This window comes from Blennius ocellaris (assembly GCF_963422515.1).
Source record: "Blennius ocellaris genome assembly, chromosome: 5".
NCBI classification, from domain to species: domain Eukaryota; kingdom Metazoa; phylum Chordata; class Actinopteri; order Blenniiformes; family Blenniidae; genus Blennius; species Blennius ocellaris.
In genome coordinates this window covers 29,664,852-29,683,390 of record NC_137654.1, presented here as the reverse complement: position 1 = coordinate 29,683,390, position 18,539 = coordinate 29,664,852, and the positions used below count along the sequence as shown (strand labels likewise).

General features: G+C 46.3%; 4 protein-coding genes across 4 annotated transcripts; all 4 read right to left on the bottom strand.

Annotated features, from left to right (window-relative positions):
- Positions 1–570: 570 nt before the first annotated feature.
- On the bottom strand, positions 571–4,107 carry LOC308130009 (uncharacterized protein). Its single transcript, XM_080496177.1, has 7 exons — positions 3,955–4,107; positions 3,612–3,710; positions 2,611–2,642; positions 2,411–2,439; positions 2,236–2,301; positions 2,075–2,155; positions 571–1,283 (listed from the first exon to the last, which is right to left on the bottom strand). Exons 1-7 carry the CDS (start codon positions 4,031–4,033, stop codon positions 1,055–1,057), a joined length of 615 nt encoding a protein of 204 aa, XP_080352303.1. The 5' UTR covers positions 4,034–4,107; the 3' UTR covers positions 571–1,054.
- Positions 4,108–4,931: 824 nt separating this feature from the next.
- Positions 4,932–7,388, bottom strand: LOC308130579 (uncharacterized protein; the record flags this gene model as incomplete). The annotated part of the gene is made up of 6 exons (XM_080496982.1): positions 4,932–5,067; positions 5,154–5,273; positions 5,366–5,432; positions 5,511–5,577; positions 5,660–7,255; positions 7,349–7,388. The coding sequence occupies 6 exons, from the start codon at positions 7,386–7,388 to the stop codon at positions 4,951–4,953; spliced, it is 2,007 nt and encodes a 668-aa protein (XP_080353108.1). The 3' UTR covers positions 4,932–4,950.
- Positions 7,389–8,184: 796 nt separating this feature from the next.
- Positions 8,185–10,548, bottom strand: dnase1l1l (deoxyribonuclease I-like 1-like; the record flags this gene model as incomplete). The annotated part of the gene is made up of 8 exons (XM_080496981.1): positions 8,185–8,265; positions 8,345–8,441; positions 8,529–8,686; positions 8,818–8,930; positions 9,374–9,495; positions 10,028–10,114; positions 10,190–10,278; positions 10,396–10,548. The coding sequence occupies 8 exons, from the start codon at positions 10,546–10,548 to the stop codon at positions 8,185–8,187; spliced, it is 900 nt and encodes a 299-aa protein (XP_080353107.1).
- A 1,443-nt stretch (positions 10,549–11,991) lies between these two features.
- On the bottom strand, positions 11,992–18,211 carry traf3ip3 (TRAF3 interacting protein 3). The gene is made up of 14 exons (XM_080496143.1): positions 18,100–18,211; positions 17,197–17,634; positions 16,984–17,122; positions 16,796–16,901; positions 16,440–16,467; positions 16,262–16,291; positions 15,412–15,507; positions 14,795–14,866; positions 14,570–14,710; positions 13,775–13,915; positions 13,562–13,697; positions 13,353–13,492; positions 12,680–12,796; positions 11,992–12,420 (listed from the first exon to the last, which is right to left on the bottom strand). The coding sequence occupies exons 2-14, from the start codon at positions 17,599–17,601 to the stop codon at positions 12,220–12,222; spliced, it is 1,752 nt and encodes a 583-aa protein (XP_080352269.1). The 5' UTR covers positions 17,602–17,634; positions 18,100–18,211; the 3' UTR covers positions 11,992–12,219.
- Between the last annotated feature and the right edge of the window lie 328 nt (positions 18,212–18,539).

Sequence of the window (18,539 nt, the reverse complement as noted above, 5' to 3'; positions counted from 1 at the left end):
TAGCCATTTTATGCATCTTTATTCCTATTTTTTTCTTAAAATTTTTCATTTTCCTGAAAAAAAAAAGCTCTATTTTATTTTCCCATAAATAGTTTTTTGGTATTTTCAGCAATTTTATTTACTTTTAGCAATTCCAACTATTCTGTTGTAGCCGTTTCTATGAGCACATGCCACAAATAAATTCAAAATGAAAACCTTTTAATTTGCATTACATATTCTGAAAGCTTCCATACTTGAGTGTAAACACTGGAGCGAGCAGATTCCCGTTTCAAGTCAGAAATCCCAACATTGAAATAAACCATTCAAACACTAAAACGTACCGCGTCTCTATTTAGTCAAACATTTCTGTGAGATCAGAAGTAAAGCAGCGCGACACCCCATGAATAGAAATGACTTAACGGCTCACCTCGTACATTTAAAAATATTTTAATCAGATAAAACAATTCCAATTATCTCTTAAAAACACACGGAGGCACTTATCTCTGAAGTGTATTTTAAATGACAACCGAATGTTGACTTCATTGAGAAATGTGCTGAAAAAAAAACCAATTTTTTTTTTTCTTATTAAAATACTCTTACACGTTTTGGTTTTTAAAGTTTGATTGAATTATTTGCCCAGTATAAATGTAAAGTTTCTTCGTGTGGACAAACAGTGAAACTTACTGTAACCAGCAGAGGCTAAAAGTAGAAAAAAAAAACCAAACAAACAAACCGCGAAGCATACATTCATAAAAACAAAGATTTTCTTACTTTAAAAAAAACAAACCCATTTCAAGTCACACAGGGTCTTCACATGTGACTGAGCTGCTGGTGTTCACATCTGAAACGTCAACAGACCTCAGTGAAAGTCGCCGGATTGCATCCGGGAGCGATTTGCGTACTGAAGAGCAGCAGCAAGCGATTCTAGCAGGTTATAAAATCCATACAAATATTGCATCAGCCTCCTTTTTGCAGCAAAGCTTAAATTCAAAGCGCGGACCCGGGAGGCATTGCTCCAAATTAAAACGCGATTAAAATAAAAGTAGAAGTGGCCCGTCGACGGCGGCGGGGGGGTTTATTCTATTCCTTGGAGGGACTCGTTTGTCTCCATGTTGGAAAACACGAAGTAGAGGAAGACGGCCAGGACCAGGAAGACGAGGAGCTGCAGCCACGTGGGCACCAGGCCGGACGACTGGGCCGCCGGAGGAGGAGGAGGAGCGGCGGCGGCGGCTCGGGTGGCGTTGGCCGGCGTGGACTGGAGGTACGAGCTGCGGTAGGACGCCGGCGTGTCGTACATGTGAGGACTGGAGGGGAAGCACAGCGAGACGTCAGTCTTGACCCGGGGACCCGTCCACCACTGCGTCTCGGGGGACGAGTCTTCGGTTTTCATGTTTAACAGAAGATTCAATGTTTTGAAAATGACGTTTACATGTTGTCTCTGTCTTTCTGTGTCTGTCTGTCCTTCTTTGTGTATCTGTCTTTCTGTGTGTCTCTGTCTGTCTTTCTGTGTGGGTGTGTCTCTCTGTCTTTCTTTGTGTGTCTGTCTTTCTTTGTGTCTCTTTCTGTCTGTGTCTGTCTCTCTGACTTGTCTTTGTGTGTGTCTCTGTCTGTCTTTCTTTGTGTGTGTCTCTGTCTTTCTGTGTCTCTCTCTGTCTTTCTGTGTCTCTCTCTGTCTGTCTTTCTTTGTGTGTCTCTGTCTTTCTGTGTCTCTTTCTGTCTGTGTCTGTCTCTCTGACTTGTCTTTGTGTGTGTCTCTGTCTTTCTGTGTCTCTTTCTGTCTGTGTCTGTCTCTCTGACTTGTCTTTGTGTGTGTCTCTGTCTGTCTTTCTTTGTGTGTCTCTGTCTTTCTGTGTCTCTTTCTGTCCGTCTCTCTCTCAGACTTATCTTTCTGTGTGTGTCTCTGTCTTTCTGTCCGTGTCTGTCTCTCTGACTTGTCTTTCTGTGCGTGTCTCTGTCCCTCCCTCTCGGTCTCTCTCTTTGTCTTATGATCTGTTAAAAGCTACACATTTATATTTTGCAAAAAAACACATTTCTGTTTTTTTGAGCATCAGTAATGAAACATGTTGCAGGTTTGACCAGGGAACGAGACACTCACTCGTCGACGACGTCCCGTCCTCCTCGGTATTCCGGCCGGGACCTCAGCTGAGACGAGGAGTACGAGGCCGAGTAGGACGCCCTGCCGGGACAAAACGTGACGGTTCACACACGCCGGCTTTTCTACTTCCTGTGGCCGCGGTTGGCGAGGCTGTAACTTACTCCGGCTCGTATTCCGGCTCGTATTCCTTCTCCGACCAGCCGGGTCTCGACCTCACGTTGGTCATCCTGGAGAGACGACACACACACACACACACACACACACACACACCGTCCATCACATGTCGGGTTTATGAAGGACGGGAGGACAGAAATAGTCTGTGGTGAAGGAACCGACCTGTCTCCTCCGCCGACTTCCCCTCTGACCTGCACACAGACAGTTTAAAAGAAAATATCTGAATCTGAACTATAGATAAACTCAAGAATACGAATTTTAAAAAGCCTGCGTGGGATTTCTGGGAAACGGTTTCTCCGAGCCTCCAGTGTATTTGCTGCAGCTCAGATATAATCCTTATATCATCCTCGAGAGGTTCTTACCGGCGTCCTGTAGACGTACGTCACCTCCTCCTCTGAAAGCAAACGCAGACACCCCAACTGTCAAATACTGAATTTGCAAAATAAAAAATCGTCTTCAAGCTAGAAATTCAATACATTTATTACATCGTTTTTTTGGTTCTAGTTGTTGCTATTCAGTAAAAATCTGATCAAAATAGACAAAAAAAACCTAAAGTTCAGCCGAATTCAGTCTCAATTAAAGCTTTTTAGAAATACAATATGCACATGTTTATAACATGTTGTAAGGACATTTAAAAAAAGAAATAAACAATCTCATTGAAATATAAGGATTAGAACAAGAAAGTGATTTGCTCTGAACACACACTGACTGTATTCCATTCATTGTCTCGGGTTACACTTCTGTAGCTTTTGTTGTTTGTTTAAAAGTCTTTCAGGAGAGACACGGAAATAAATATTTTCTTCTACAATTTAGATCAAATCATCAGCTACTTTTATAAAATTCAGTTTTCTGTTTGCTCATGTTTCTGAGCTCAAAGTGTCTCCTCTTAATAATAATAATACATTCTATTTGTATGGCGCTTTTCAAGATAATCATAGACACAGTCTATAGTCTGCACAAATATGTGTCTTGTTTACAAATCTTCCAGTTCAGTCAGTGTGGATCATAGTTGACATTCAAAGGTCATGAAGTGCTGTTTAGTGTTGATTTGACCTCAATGATTGTGGGCCGAGGATCAAACCCTGAGGAGCGCCGAGCCAGTTTTCTGTATTTTAACAGTTATTTTTTGAAGAAAATTCACCACTGTTAAATTTTGGTTCATCAAAAGTAAAACAAATATGATTGAAGTTATGTTCCGTCGAATATTTTGGTAAACTGTCTTTGATTAGGAAGACACTTCTGAGTGACGCTTTTTGTTTTTTTCTTGTAATGTATTTATGTCGGTGGGTTTGTTACATCGAGTACTCAGACCAGAATAAGAGACTAAAACATGAATAATAATAATTAATCAGTGCAGATGTACCTTCTTCTCTGTAGAAGGTCTTGTCAGGAGATGCTTTTCCTCTCTTCCCTTTGGCCATGGCCTCGTTTATCTTCTTCTCATACAGACTTCTCGTGGAATCTGACACACACACACACACACACACACACACACACACACACACACACACACACACACACACACACACACACACACACACACTAATGATGAATAACAGAAATCCCAGGCGCTCTCCGTGTGTGTGTGTGTGTGTGTGTGTGTGTGTGTGTGTGTGTGTGTGTGTGTGTGTGTGTGTGTGTGTCCAGGCCTGATTCAAACGTTCAAACGGCCACTGTGATTCAGTGGAGTGCGCGCGGCCACTCACCGACCACCGGGCCGTGTTTGATCCCGAACTCGTCGAGCAGCTCGCTGATCTCCTGCGCAGATTTCCCGCTCAGTGACATTGTGGGCTCGGTTCGGGATCTCGGAGCGGATAGTTTTTATTGTTTTCTGTTTTGTTTCTTCAGATTTCAGTTAATCTCGCTCCAGAAGAAGCCAGAAAAAGAAAACAGCTCTGACTCCTCCCACTGACTCAAATGCGCTCGTTTTGTTAGAGTGGGTGAGCAGGAGGCTTCGGTTTCCAATGGATAGACGGTAAGCTCCGCCTCGTTGAGTTGAACCAGGTGTTAGAAACAAGCGCATTTTAACTCAAACCGTAGGAATGACGTTGAGGCTTTTCTTCTTCGTTTGCTCCTCTGTTAAATGGTTATTCGCTTCACGTTTGAGCAGCGCCACCATCAGGTTGATTGGTGCACTGCAAACATTTAACATTACTCGTTGAAATGCCTCAATTTTGCCACTCTATATTAAAAAAGCTGAAAAGTAAAGATCTGAACCTTTCAAGTTTCCCGTGGCATGAATATGGAACAAAGTTTACTTTAAAACACTTAATGAATAATGTCCTTCTGCTGAAGTTTTGATTTTTGAACAGTTATTTCTGTGACAAAGACATTGACATTTTTTCCCCCCTGTGTAAATATACTCCCAGGGAGAACAGGACATTTTTATATTTTGAGATGATATAACTAATTTAAACAAATCTTGTAAAGAGGTAAAAAATGGCATAAAAAGCCACCATTCATACTTACAGGTCTATTACATGGTGATGCCCTATTTATCATTAATGCAAAGCTTTCTAAAAAGAGATGGATATTTATTAAGCAGATAACTTCACAGTAAAAACAAAACACTTCAACACATTTGAATGATGAGGATTTTACACAGCATGTAACTATTGCTAAGAAACATATGAAATATTTTTTTTCACTCTCATCTTAAACAAATCAACACGTTTTTAATGATCAAAGCTCGAGCCGCCGCCCTAGAAAATGGAAACCCGGTGAAGCCAGTCGGCTTCGTCCGTGGCCAGCCAGAACATCAGCAGTCCCGCCGCCAACACCAGACTCATCTTTAACATCAGCCTCATCACGCCGAGACACTGCGGCGGCACAGAGGAGCACAGTGAGGTGAAGCACAAGATAAACAAGCAGCTAATATTCAGGAAGAGCGTCAATGGGTACACACCCTGTGTTGTCCTGCACGTGTGTGTGTGCTCCTGACGTTCGGCTCGCCGTCCTGCAGCTGAGCGGTGAGAGGATCACAGTCGGGTTTCTGATGCTGCGTGTTGCCGAGCTGCACCAGTTCCTGTGTGGTTGAAAAAAACAAAAAAGAGCTTTGAAACTTGTGTGTGTGTGCGTGGTATATTTTAGTGCGTGTGTATGTGTGTTCATTTTTACAACAGATGTGTCTGCAGAGCTCTGGTCGTCCTCTCTGTCTGTGGAGCTGCTCAGTGAGTCTACGTCACTGCCGAAAAAAAACCCCAAAACAACCATTAATAATGTGTCTGTTGCTTTAATGAAAGCTAAATGAAGAACTGCTTACCTGTCGGTTTCATAGTGAATGATTTGAGACAGTGACTCCACAGAAAACTGAACTTTTGTCCGCCTCCCTAAGAACACACGCAGATAAAAACTGATCAGCTGGAGCACGTTGACAAATAGCGAAGCTCTTGCGACTTTGTTTGCACCCACCTTCTCTTCCAGTTTCCTCATCGCTGTCGTCATAATAGTCGTAGAAGGCCTTGATTCTCTCCTGCTCTTGTTCCCAGCTCCTCTCCTCTTCGCTTTCATTGTTTCCCCGCTCGCCGACCCCTGAGGTCTCCACTCCAGTGTCGAAGAAGAAGCTGTCATCCAGGGATCCCTGGGAGGACGGGCTTTTGATTTCCTCTCGCGTCACCATTGAGTAGCTGTTGTCGTCGTCGTCGTCGTCGTCGTCTGTGTGACGTCGGTTCACACCTGAAGTGTGTGTTTCGGTCTGGTGTGTATCCTCTGCGGTCAACACAAACTCAGACAGAAGTCCGTCTTGTTTCAAATCGTGTAAATCCCAGCTGAGGAAATCTGCTGGGTTATGGTCGTCTGACATGTAGAACATTGTGCGGCTCCCGTCGTGAAGCCGAGAGTCCTCCGGCTGACTCCTGCCTTCGGGATCCTGATGACCCCAGTTCCCCAACGTCTCCTCACTCCTCCTCCTCCTCCTCACGCTGACGTCATCGTCGTAATCGCTGGAGCTGTAGGAGTCGCTCTCGCTCGTCTCGTCTCCGTCGTCCTCTACAAACTCAACAGCAACCGATTCCTCCTGGATTCCTGCTGCGTTCAGGCTCACCGGCCCGGCAGCAGGATGCACGTCCTCAGTGTCCTCCCGGTTCTCGGTGCTGAGGGACCACGTCACGTCCCTCACATCTCTGTCCAGACACGAGCCACCGTCAGACGGAGCCGCCGGGGCATCGGCCTTGCCGTCACTGTCTTGATCCCTCGCTCCGTCATCGGCGTATTCACAAGAGGAAAAGTCCGAGGGGTAATCTGCAAAGCTCTCCCCTGCCTCCTGATGCTCCTCCCCCGAGAACTCCTTCATTTTCTCCTCGCCTTCTTCACCGTCTCCCTCAGCAATGACATCCTGCAGAGATAAGCAGTGGGCTCCTCGCTCGGCGTGGCCCTCCGGTCCGATCGTCACGCCTTCACTCGCAGGTTCAGGTGAAAACTCTTGCTTATCGGTGTCGCTCTCCTGCTCATCCTCTGCACTGCCGTCACTTCTCACCGCCGTCTCACTCCCGTCCTCTGGGGCTCGTCCAAAATAGGACAGCTCCTCGTCGCTCTCCACTTCACCCGGCTCCTTGTTACTAACTTGAGGGTCTCCAGCGCTCTGCGAGGCGAGAGGTTGTCCTTCTGCAACGACCCCGTCCTCGTTCTCACAGACCTCATCAGCGCAGCGGACTGATACCAACAACTCCCCCGGTTCCTCCACATCCTCCTCTTCTTCATCGCCTCCAGAGGAAGCGCCTTCCTCGTCGGACTCTCCCTCTGCGCTTGTGTAATCCTCCCTGAGACTGACCCCACCGCTTTGGAAATCCTCCTCACGGATCTCGTCGTCGACGTAAACCTTTTCGACCGCGTACGTCTCATCTCCAGCTCCGTCACCAAACAACCCTGCAGCTTCACCAGTGGCTTCCTGGAGCGGAGCTCCGTCTCCTCTTGGCGCTCGACATTGTGCCTCGTCTTCCTCACAGTTTCCATCGAAATTCAAATTCTCAAAGTCCAAATCTTCACCGGCGAATGACGGACCAGAGGTCTCTGTTGCAACAACAATATCTGAATATTACTCTCGTGTGAGAAAAAAAACCCAAAATTGTGTTTAAAAAAACAAAAGCAAAATATGCTTCTTACCTGCGAATGCATCAGTCAGGAGTTCAGTGAAACTTTCCATCCCTGCAGACAAGCCGTCGAGTTCCACTGGAAGTTATCTGAAGATTAATGCCGCTGATGATCTCCAGTCTGAAGAAGGAAGCGAGCAAGAAGCAACGCTCATCTGTTGCTGCACCAAGTGGTTTCCTGTCAACAGACCCAGTCAAAGTTTACACATCGCAGCGACAACATCCACTCAAATCTGCAACAAGAGGCATCTCTAAACGGGGGGAACCTACCTCCCAAAGAAAGACAAACTTGATTACTCCCAAGTCTCCAAACTGTGAATTCACGACAAAGTCTTGTTTGGTTTCTTCTGCTGCTGCACTGACGCACCATCACAACCTCCTCGGATCGTGCTGTGGTGTGGTTTTGGTTTCAGCTGCACCTCCTCTCTGCAGAAACACGTCATCTACGTCTGTGCGTAGAACTCAGGAGAGTGCCATTGAATTTGATTTCTACTGTGTGCAAAATAACACAACAGTTCCACGTGAGTAAATTCTCTTTTTAAGAGGGAGATATACCTGCAGAACAAAAGGTCAAAGGTGGTGACTCTCTGTTGCTCGCCCAGCAGCCTGATCTTATAGCAGCTTCACTAGAAAATAGTCCAAGGTGTCCAGATCCACTTCAGTTCAATTCAACTTTATTTATATAGCACCACATACAACACAGTCATTTCTCGCTTTTAACAGAGAGAAACCCAACAGGTTTGGTTCATTAAATAGAAAAGTCTCAAACCTAAACTTAAAAGTAGATTTAAAACATCACAGTATCTAAAAAAAAACTGGCAGCCAAGTCTTGTTGTTGGCTGCAGCGGCCTACAGCTCGTGGCGCAGGAGGTAGCGATGGTTGGGCTTCATGTCGACCTCCACAGGAAAGTGGTCGCTCACTTCAAGAGCCTGAAGGAAGCATCAAGAGGACAGAATCAAATGAGGTCTGGGATTTTTAAATCCGAGCGTATCGTGACCTGAAGAGTACCTCGGCTTCAGTGAGACGGAGCTCCTCTTTGAAGTTGAACGGCTGGGCGGAGCCGGGTTCGATGCCGGCAATGATCTCCCGTCCGTGCACGATGATCCTGTTTCGGAGCAAAACGGTGAGGCGTGAACCGCTGGCGGGAGCGACGGCAACGCTCACATTTTCCTTTTCGGTGTGCCTCCCCGACCTGTCGTAAGCGCAGCGCGTGCTCTCCCGCACCGTGGTGTCCTCGTCGTCTCCGATGAGCCAGCGGAATCGGGGGTCGCTCCGCAGGCGCACGGCCCTCAGGCCCTTGATGGTGACGTAGCTGCAGGCGGCGTTCAGGTCCCCCAAGATCATCACGTTCTGATGTACGAGTGGAATCAAGCAAAAACGAGGAAGTTCAGTTGCATGAAATCGTTCAGAGGGTACGGCTGAGAAAAAAAGGGGAACCGAGAAGGATTCATTGGAAATGATGAGAGTGTGGTTTCGCCAACCTCCGTCTTCCAGTTCTTATAAATCCATTTGAAGACGGTGTAGAGTTCGTCGATCTCCTTCATGGCTCGTTTGGGGCTGGTGTGCTGTCCAATCAGGATCAAGTCCTTCACCACTGCAAACACACACGCCTTTAATAATCATTTCTATAGAACATGCAGAGACCAGAGGAAATATTTCTCTGTACATCAGCCATGAGCAACTAATCATTCCCAAAGTGGCCACATGTATATCACCACTACAACTGAGTGCTGAGATCTAAGTTGACTTGTCAGGAGGAAGTAGTGCTGACAGGTGTATTTACTTCCTGATCAATATTTCCAGTTAAAGCGGCTCCTAACATTTTTCAAGCTTCTTCTGCCGGTGTGAAGAGTTCCCTGTGGATATTTTAGTGGAGTTTTAGTTAGAAAGTCTTCCTTTGGGCTTTGAGCACGGATATTGGACGACTCGGTATCGGACCGATCGGACCGAGTGTTTTTCCTGAATGGACGGCTCACACATTTTTGTTTCTTTGGGAACTTTTAGTCGAGATGCTGCCGCCGAATTTTAAACTCTCACGTGTGGTGGAGGAGTGGAAGCGGACGATGAAGGGCTCTCTGGAGAAAACGTCCGTGTCATTGGTTCCCTCCCCTCCGAGTTTCGGGTACTGATATTGATCTTTGACCTTCAGCTTGTTGTTCCTGAGGAGAGAGCAGCGGGTGTGAGGATGTGAAACACATTTAAAGGGGTCATATTATGCAGCTTTTCAACACTTTCACATGGTCTTGTTGGTCCAAAAATGTTGTTTTCAAAGTTTATTGATTTTCCTTGATTTTCCCTCCATTAGAATATTGGATCCTAGGAGCTGCATTCAGAATCTGCTGTGTCTGTGTGAGCTGGACTGGCTCCGCCCACACACACGCCCATCTATGGGAAGAGGAGGAAGTACTTCCTCTCGTGGCGCCATGTGCCAGAGCAGAGCTGCCTGATTGTGGGAGGAGTCAAAGGGGGAGGAGCCTACCTTAATTATGATTGGCTAAACCCCCGATGACACTATATAGGGTTTGATTTCTGATTGGCTGGTTGGAGCAACACACTTTTTAAGACAGGACACACTTTCTACACTTCTGGGGCGTCATTTCAGGTATGAAGACGAGTAGTGCTGCTTGAGAAAGTGAATTGAGCATAATATGAGCCCTTTAAAGAGAAGAGTTGACGTACAGCAGGAGCTACCTGTAAATGTAGACGTACTGCTCCTTGTAGCTTGTCCTCCCCAGCCTTTCACTTTCCACATAAGAATAGGAGTTGGACTTATCGAGTCTGCGAATGACAGTGGGAATGAGAACGAAGCCAGAGGAACATGTGTGTTCTGTTCAGAGAACAAGCAGCCGGTACCTGTTGAGATCTTTGACCAAAGCTTGGATCACTTCTCCTTTTGAGTCTCGGACCTCCTGGATTAGACACAAGTCACATCGGGAGAAAATCTTTGGAAGGAATAAAGCGGGGGGGGGGGGGGGGGGGGTGGGGGGGTGACAAACATAAGCGTTTCAGTTTGAGCAGGACTTTCTCTCTGGTTGTGTTGGAACGCCCTCACTGAATACCTTCAGTAAAATCCCCATGACCTTCCTGTTGTTTGCCTTCGATTCACCAAAACTCTGCACGTTGAAGGCGCAGACTTTCAGGGACGACGTCACGACGGCCGTCGCGCACAGGCCGACGACGACGACGACCAGCAGCAGCACCGCCGTCCTCATGTTGTGGAGAAATGTTTGCTCTGCGAGCGAAGGAGAGAGAGTTTGGCAAGATCCCATTTGTCACGTTGCGAAACGTGTGAGAGAAACTCCGGGTCCTCTTACCTTCAGCGAGTCGGTGACGGGGACTGACCTCCGGCCAGCGCAGGTCCATCTCTTCACAGCTCGGCGGGTATTTTGGGGAACATGCAGGTAAACGTGGGTGAAAGACAGAGGCTGCAGATGTGTGTGTGTGTGTGTGTGTGTGAATGGAGCATGGAGAATGGAGCTCTATCTGGAACAGTTAAAACCACTGAATACAAAGAACAATGACTCAGAGAGTTCGGCTCTCGCCGCCACTGTTGTCTCTAAGTTTGAGTGAAATCGGACAAAGGACGCTACCACATTAGTGTAGAACGTCCACGCCTTCCTAAACTAACGGCTTCGGCCTTTTTGTGAACTTTTTCTTTTTTTTTGATCCCTCTGACAGTTCTTGATGTTGCTGGTGAAACGACCTCCAGCTTCATTTGAACTGATCCTGTTTGTTTTAAAAGCTTCGTTAAGACTGACTTTGGTTATTTTATTTCTGTTTCTGTTTTTTGGGGGAAAAAATCATAAATACTTTGCTATTATTTTGAGAGGTTAATTGAAATATTACAACCTATCTCCCTAAAGGAGTTCAGTCTCATTAATAGTAAAAAAAATACTCAGAATTTTCACTTTTTTTAACCTTAAACTTGACCTTTTTTACCATATGTTCCATTTCTACTGCTATTAAATGAATTATTCTAATTTGCATGTTACATTTAAAGTTATACTTGTTATTGTTTACACTACTTCTATTATGCTGTTATACTACAACTATGTCTACTTCCACTACCAGTAGTAATGTATGTATTAATTGTATTTCTTTGCAAAGCGCTATGAAATACCTTGTATCTGAATGGTGCTCTCTATATAAATTTACCTTGTGTATTAATACTTCTACTACCACTATTATTGCTGCTATTACTACAACTAATACTATTCTATTTCCTCTACTGATGCCATTACTACTGCTACAAATAATACTACCACCACCACTACTACAATCTATAATAATATTAATAATGATTCCAAGAAGAAGAAAATCCACTGTCTTATCTGGCTGAATTGTGTTGATTTTTTGAGACTGATCTGTTTTTTCTTATTGTTTCATGGTAATAAAAAAACAACGAAACAAAAAGAAGCTTCTTGCTGAATTAGAACTGACCATTCAGAACTTATGTCAGTGATTTTATCCACTACAGGAGTGAATATTAATCAAAATCCTGACATGTTTTGGGACTTACTGGGGTAGCAACTGAACAGACATTAAATATATCTCCCTGCATCTCTTCACCTCCGACACAAAATTCAGACAAACACGTCAGTCCATTCATGTCACTTTAATATCTCAAAGTTGTGCCGCTGACTGAATGAGCCACTTACAGTATGAAAAACACTTTTTTTTAATTCTTCTAATACGACTTGTTCTGTTAACATTCAGACTCAATTTCATTTTACTCACGCACACCTCCATATGCAAATACAACCCTTCTCACACAACACTTTTAGTTCCACATTAAAAAAAAAAAAAGAATACAAAAATACTAATAATCTACTTTGTACAAAAACACATTTTAAACAAAAGCAACAACTACAAGTAAATATTCGTCATATGGGTTTGAAACAGCCGGGGTGTCTAGAAGAGGCCACTTCCACCAGGTAGCCTTCGACACGAGTCCAGACGTCTGCGTACAAGTCCTCAGCTTGCTCCCTGAAAGGGGGATGACACAGGCACAACATGGCAACCCCAGCTACAGCCAGGAGCAGGAAGGAGAGGAGATACACACTCCACCAGGAGCCACACGGTGTCTGGAGAGAGAGAGAGAGGAGGAGGAGGAGAAGAAGAAGAAGTGTGTGAGAGTCACACTGTGGTGTTTCTGGTGCAGCAGCTCTGACAGACACACTGCAGCAAAGCATCAGTAGAGGTCACAACCACACACGCACACGCACACACACACACACGCACACACACACACACACACACACACACACACACACACACACACACACACACACACACACACACACACACACACACACACACACACACACACACACACAGACTCACTCTTGTCCTGCGGCGGTGGCTGAGCTTCCGGAGTTCCTCTCTGCACTGCGACAGCCGGACCTGGCTGGAGTGACACTCCTGCTTCATCACATCCAGCTCCGTCTGCAGCTCCTCACACTACACACACACACACACACACACACACATACACACACATGCACACGCACACACACACACACACGCACACACACGCACACACACGCACTCACATTTAGAGTACAGTTGCGATTGAGTGCTTCTCCCACAAAAAGTACCTTCATCATGACCTTAAATATTTTACCCTCCTCAACCATTATAGAGTATTTATTGAAATTCCAGCCCTGCGATACTTTAAAACAGTGTATAATACCTGATGTTCCCATTAGACATGATAGAATATGTCGAAGCGCTTTAAAATGACTGGAAATCGCACATATTTTTCAATTTCTCGTTTCAAACATCTGGAGACGTGCCGTTGAGCAGCGCTGTCCTCCTGCATCTCGCACCTGGAAATGACTGAATAAAGGCGTGCGTATGAATCCGAGGACTCGCGTGTACGACGCTCTGCTCGAGCCGGGTTTGTTTATGATGTTTAGGGTTCGAGTGGAAGGAAAGGATACTGCAGAAGGGTTGATGTCACCTCTGCTTGTAAGATGCATGTGAGGTACTGTTAAAAAAAAACTCTCCAGGTCACCTCTGTCTGCTGGAGCTGCAGCTTCTCCTCGGACTGACGGAGCTGCTCCTCCAGCCGAGTGTCTCTCCTCACACTCAGTCGAGGCTCAACTTTCTCTTCCAGCAGAAAGTCCTGCTGGTCCCGGATCTCATCGCCGCCATCTAACGAAAGAGGCATTTCAATGACGTGCAGCTCTCAGCATCTTAAGAGACGTAACGTAAATAAAAGACCTCTGAGTTGCTGGATTTCTTCTCTCAGAGTCTGGTTGTCCTCCTCCAGCAGACACATGTTGTACTGCAGCTCTCGCTTGTCTTGTCTCAGTGACGACAGCTCCTCCTGCAGCTCGTCCTCTCTGGCGCTGGACAGCTGCACGAGACACACTCCCAGGTTTTGACACGAGCTCCTCGGAGTTAATGTGTGCAGGCGGCCGCGGGAGCCCGTACCTCCACTTGGCTGCGCAGCTGCTGTTGCAGCTGCTGGTGGTTGAGGTGTTGGTCCTGCTCGAGTCGGCCCGAGCTCAGCTTGAGCTCCTCGTAACGACTCCGCCACCTCTGGGCCTCGGCCTTCTCTCTCTCTACGGCTTTCTGTGGGTGAACATGAACCTCTGATACAACAAACCGAGATGCCATCCATACCAGACTTCACGAAACTGAATGTGAATGAGCATTTTTATACCAGATTTTTCTCAACAGATTTGTTTTCAAAATGGCTCTTATGTTAAAAAATGTTTTTTTTAAAAGGGTAACACATCAAAAACCACAAAAAAAAGAGAATTTCAAAATGATAAGAAAGTGAAAATGGCTAAAATTACTACAGAAGGGGGGTAAAAAAGATGGAACAGCTTAAAAAGGTGAAATTTAAAAAAAACTTTTCCCACAAATGCTTAAACTAGTTAAATCCAAAAGGACTGAAAAAACTCAAAAATGTAATAAGATGTCCATCAATGCAATGAAAGAAACAGTTCATGTATATCCAGCAAAATGCAACTTTATGTGCTTTGTTACTTTAATTTTAATAGTGAAACATGTTTTGTGGCTTTGGATGAATTTTTATTATTGGAAATTCTTTGTTTTTGTCCTAAAGGTTGCAGATCTCTTGTTCATGGAGTTGCAGGGGGATTAAGGCCTTGATCAGGGACTTAACATGATGATCTGTGGTGTTCATTTAAAAAAAAAAAAAAAAAAAAAAAAGTATGTGTGTGTTGTTTGCGGTTTTGGAACTGCAATGAGAAGTGTGACCTGCAGAGTGTCGGCCCGGCTGAGGGCCTCGGCTTTCTCCCATGTGGCCCTCTGCAGAGCCTCCAGCGCCTTCTCTTCAAACACCAGCCTCTGCTTCTCCGTCTGCAGCGCCAGCTTCTTCATCCCCTCCGGAGGGAACGTCTGCAGGGACACGACACTGCTGGGTTTTTTTTTTTCTTCTTTTTTTTTAAAAATTAGTCAGAAGACGCTCTTTCTGCTGCTCACCTGCAGGCAGACGTGCAGCTGCGCCTCCAGAGCCTTGATCTTCCCCCTCAGCAGATCTTCGCTGAAGCGAGACTGTGTGGGTTAGAGAGCAAACGCAATGAGTCTGGCGCTGAAATGGAAAAATGAATGGCTGCGGCCTCGGACGACAGCGTCGGCATGAGCTGCACTCGCTGAGAGCATGTGTGCAAAATGAGAAATTATTACAGGCATTAAAATCACATTTAATAAGATTTAATGTGCAGTGCAGTATATATGTGTATATATATATATATAAAAACACCTCAAATGCCTAAAACACCAGTTTTTGAAGTGATGGCAGTGGCTGAGTGAGAGCTGATGAGGATATATATTGCATGTATAGCAGACACTGAGAGTCACGTCCTGCCTGTGAGAACGACATCTTGCATGTGCAGCTTCAGATGAGGGCGGAAGCAGGAAGCTTCCAACCGCAGGCGGCTGTCGGCCTTCCTGAAGCTGCAGCTGCAGATACAGTGTGTAACTGCAGGTACAACGACCCTGACAATCTGAACCCCAGAGCAGCAGCCCAAAGCCAGAGACGTTAGTTTAGGCGTGATCGGACGGCGAGACCGTAACCACGCGGCGAGTCTTAGTCTTACGGTCCAGACGGCGTCGGAGGAGTTCATGAGGTGTGACGTGCTCTGCTGCAGCGCCGCGAGCTTCTGCTTCGCCGAGTCCTCTCTCCACAGGGCCTCCTGAGAGACGCAGCACAACAACAAGCGAACACAGTCAACAAAACCCTCGACATTTCAATTTCCGCTGAGCGGCAAAATGTGTATCAGCGAGGCCTCAAGCAGCAGCCCCAATGTGGAAAACCACATGGGATCGTTAATCGTCCAAATTTGCGATAATGCAAGTGATGGAAAACGGTAAAATATAGAGTAACGCCATTAGAGTGGACTTCAGGTGTGCGGATGTAACAGCTGGAGTAGATATTTATTAGTAAACTTCAAATCTGAATAAAGATTGTATCAATGAAAATAAAGTCCAGACGGCCATGAATGAATAAAAAAAACAAATTTTTTATATGAATGACAATCCTGGGATCTCTGAATGATCATAAAATAGATTATTATAAGATATGCATATGAAGAAACTAGAAATACCTGAAGTATTGTGATTTTAGCTGCAAGTCAAAAAGTCTCATAACAGCAGATGAATGAGTGTTGCACAGTCAGTAGTTATTACCCATAGTGCACTTCTTCACACCAAACATCTTCTGAATATCTTAGTGACCAGACTGTGCTCATTTTCTTCAGTGAAGCACAATCAAGTGTCGTGACATAATCAAACGTAATGAAGTTGTGTAACAACGCCGGGGCCGAGCGGTCGGTTACATAACAGGACTAAATCTTTGCTTTTCTAACTGAACTGTCATTCTTAACCAAATCGTTAACTTCAGTTAAACAGTGAAACTCTGCAAGAACCAAACGGTTTGATTTTTTTTACCTCCAGGTAGTCGGCTAATCTCTCAATGTCCTGTCGTGAGAGAAAACAAAGAAGATTAGAAACATTTGAACGTTAAAAACACCAAAGTTTGAGAGGAAATAGAAAAGAAGAGCATGAACACCTCAGATCAAACCTGGAATCTGATCTGACCTGGAAGATGCAGCGGCTTGATACTTACTGATTCTCTGACCAGGACAAATCCGGGCCTGTGGGGAGGAGAAATGATCTTATTAGAGGAAAAGATCGACACTGATCACTGCTGCCTTCAGAGTCAAACCATTTCACCTGGTCGCTTTGTGTTTCCTCTCAGCCTTTCCAGCGGCGCCATGAAGGACGAGGCTGGACTGTGAAGGGGTGTGATTTGTTTTTGGTGGTATTTCTAACAGCATCAACACCGTCTGGCCTCTTTTCTTCCCTGTTCGTGTGTCTGATTGGTGCGTTCATCTTAGAAATATGAATAAACCTGACCCCTGTCCATTATAATGAAATGTGTGTGATTCCGGCCCGTCTGAAGCGGACCGCAGATGAACTCACTCTGTCCGCATGCCGCTGTTCTCCAGGGTCTTCTTCTCAACGCGGACCTGACTCTGCACCCGCGGATTCTGGAAAATGGCTTCCGTTTGGATGCTGACCTTTTGACCTGCGCGACAGAAAATGGAGGAGCTCTTTAAGTGTCCCCGTTCGCCGACGCACGGCAGTGTTTCCTCGGGATTCCTCCTCGCCTCTCTGTTTCCTCGGCCGGCCTTTCACTCGCTGCAGGTTCGACTCCGGCACGTCTCCCTCTGAGGCAGATGCTTGTTTCTTTTCCCGCGATCCTGCCGGGATCGGCTCCGGCGTCTCCTCCTCCGACCGCGACGGCTCCTGAGCAGAGGACGTCCGGATGACTGAAAAGTCTCAACACAACTTCACGCGGTGTTCATTTCGATGTCTCTCACCTGTTTGCTGGTGCCGGGAGCTTCGTCGGCTCCGCCGCCGTTCGGCGTCAGAATCATGGTGGGACGTCCGTTAGCAGCCGGCCTCTTCGCCGCATCTGCCTGCGGCGTCTCCGAACGCCGCTGTCTCATCGCGTCCGGCGGCGGTTTTCTCCCCGACGAGGCGTTTGCGGACTCCGTGGCGCCGGGCCGTGGGCTCAGCGACCTCCTCCTCAGGAACTCCTCCTGCCTCCTCTCCCTCAGCTTGTTCTTTATCTCCCTGGTGTCCAAGTCCCTGGTGGGGCTGCGGCAGGACGTCACGTTGTTTCGGCCTCGCAGGCGCTCGCGTTTCTCTGCCCTGACGTCGGACAGTTGCTCAAAGTGTCTGGCCGGGGAGAGTTGTGGTGCGCCGACGGAGAGGGCGTCCATGGCAGCGCCTCTGCCTGCTGTGCTGCGTCATGCCTGCCACGGGAGAGCGTCGGGAAAATGACTCCACAAACATATTTAGAATGGAAACTGTGGTGTTTCTTGGTTTTTTGGGGGGTTTTTTTTGTCTTCTTTCTGTGATTAATGACTCAAATCCTATCTGAGTGCTTAAAGGCCGAAACACAGAACCAACCGGTGATGTGCATCTTCACATTGTGCTCCAAACACAAGGTTTCAAGAGGTGCCCCCCATCTCCACCCCCCACTCCCCCCCAACCCTTCCAGATTGATTAGTACTGCAAATACACAAGCGGAGCATCCTAACTGTCACGACCATAACTCTGTGTTTCGTGACAAACATGGCTCAGCTCAGCTGTCAGACTCAGATCAGACTCAGATCAGTCTCTGGCGGCGGCCGGCGGAGGCAGTGGGTGTCATAACCTGCAAGATATCGGGGTCACAAACACACCGGCGATAATCAGGGACGAGAGTCCAAACTCACCCGGGGGGTCATGTTGGTGCAGCGGGGAGGAAAAACTCGTGGCCAAACCGTCTGTTCCCTCGCTTTTCTCGGCCAGCCTTCGGTCTGTTCGACATGTGTGTCTCTCTCTCGCTCTCTCTCTCTCTCCGTTGAGCAGAAATTTTACAGGAAGTGCAGAGAAACACAACGTCATATGTTCCTCTATCTCAGCAGCCACACACAGCAAACTGATGCCCAGCACGGGTGGGCCCCGAGATTACAGACTGTGTGTGTGTGTGTGTGTGTCTGTCTTTGAGACGACTGCAGGTTTGTTTCTGTGTGTGCTTTTTTTTTTTTCCGTTGTCTTTTTCACTTTTTTTTGTTACTTCAGATTTTAAACTTGATTATTTAACTCTTTGTGCTTTGTAACAAACTAACTACACTGAGGTCTCATTTATTACTCATAACACCATATGGTCAAT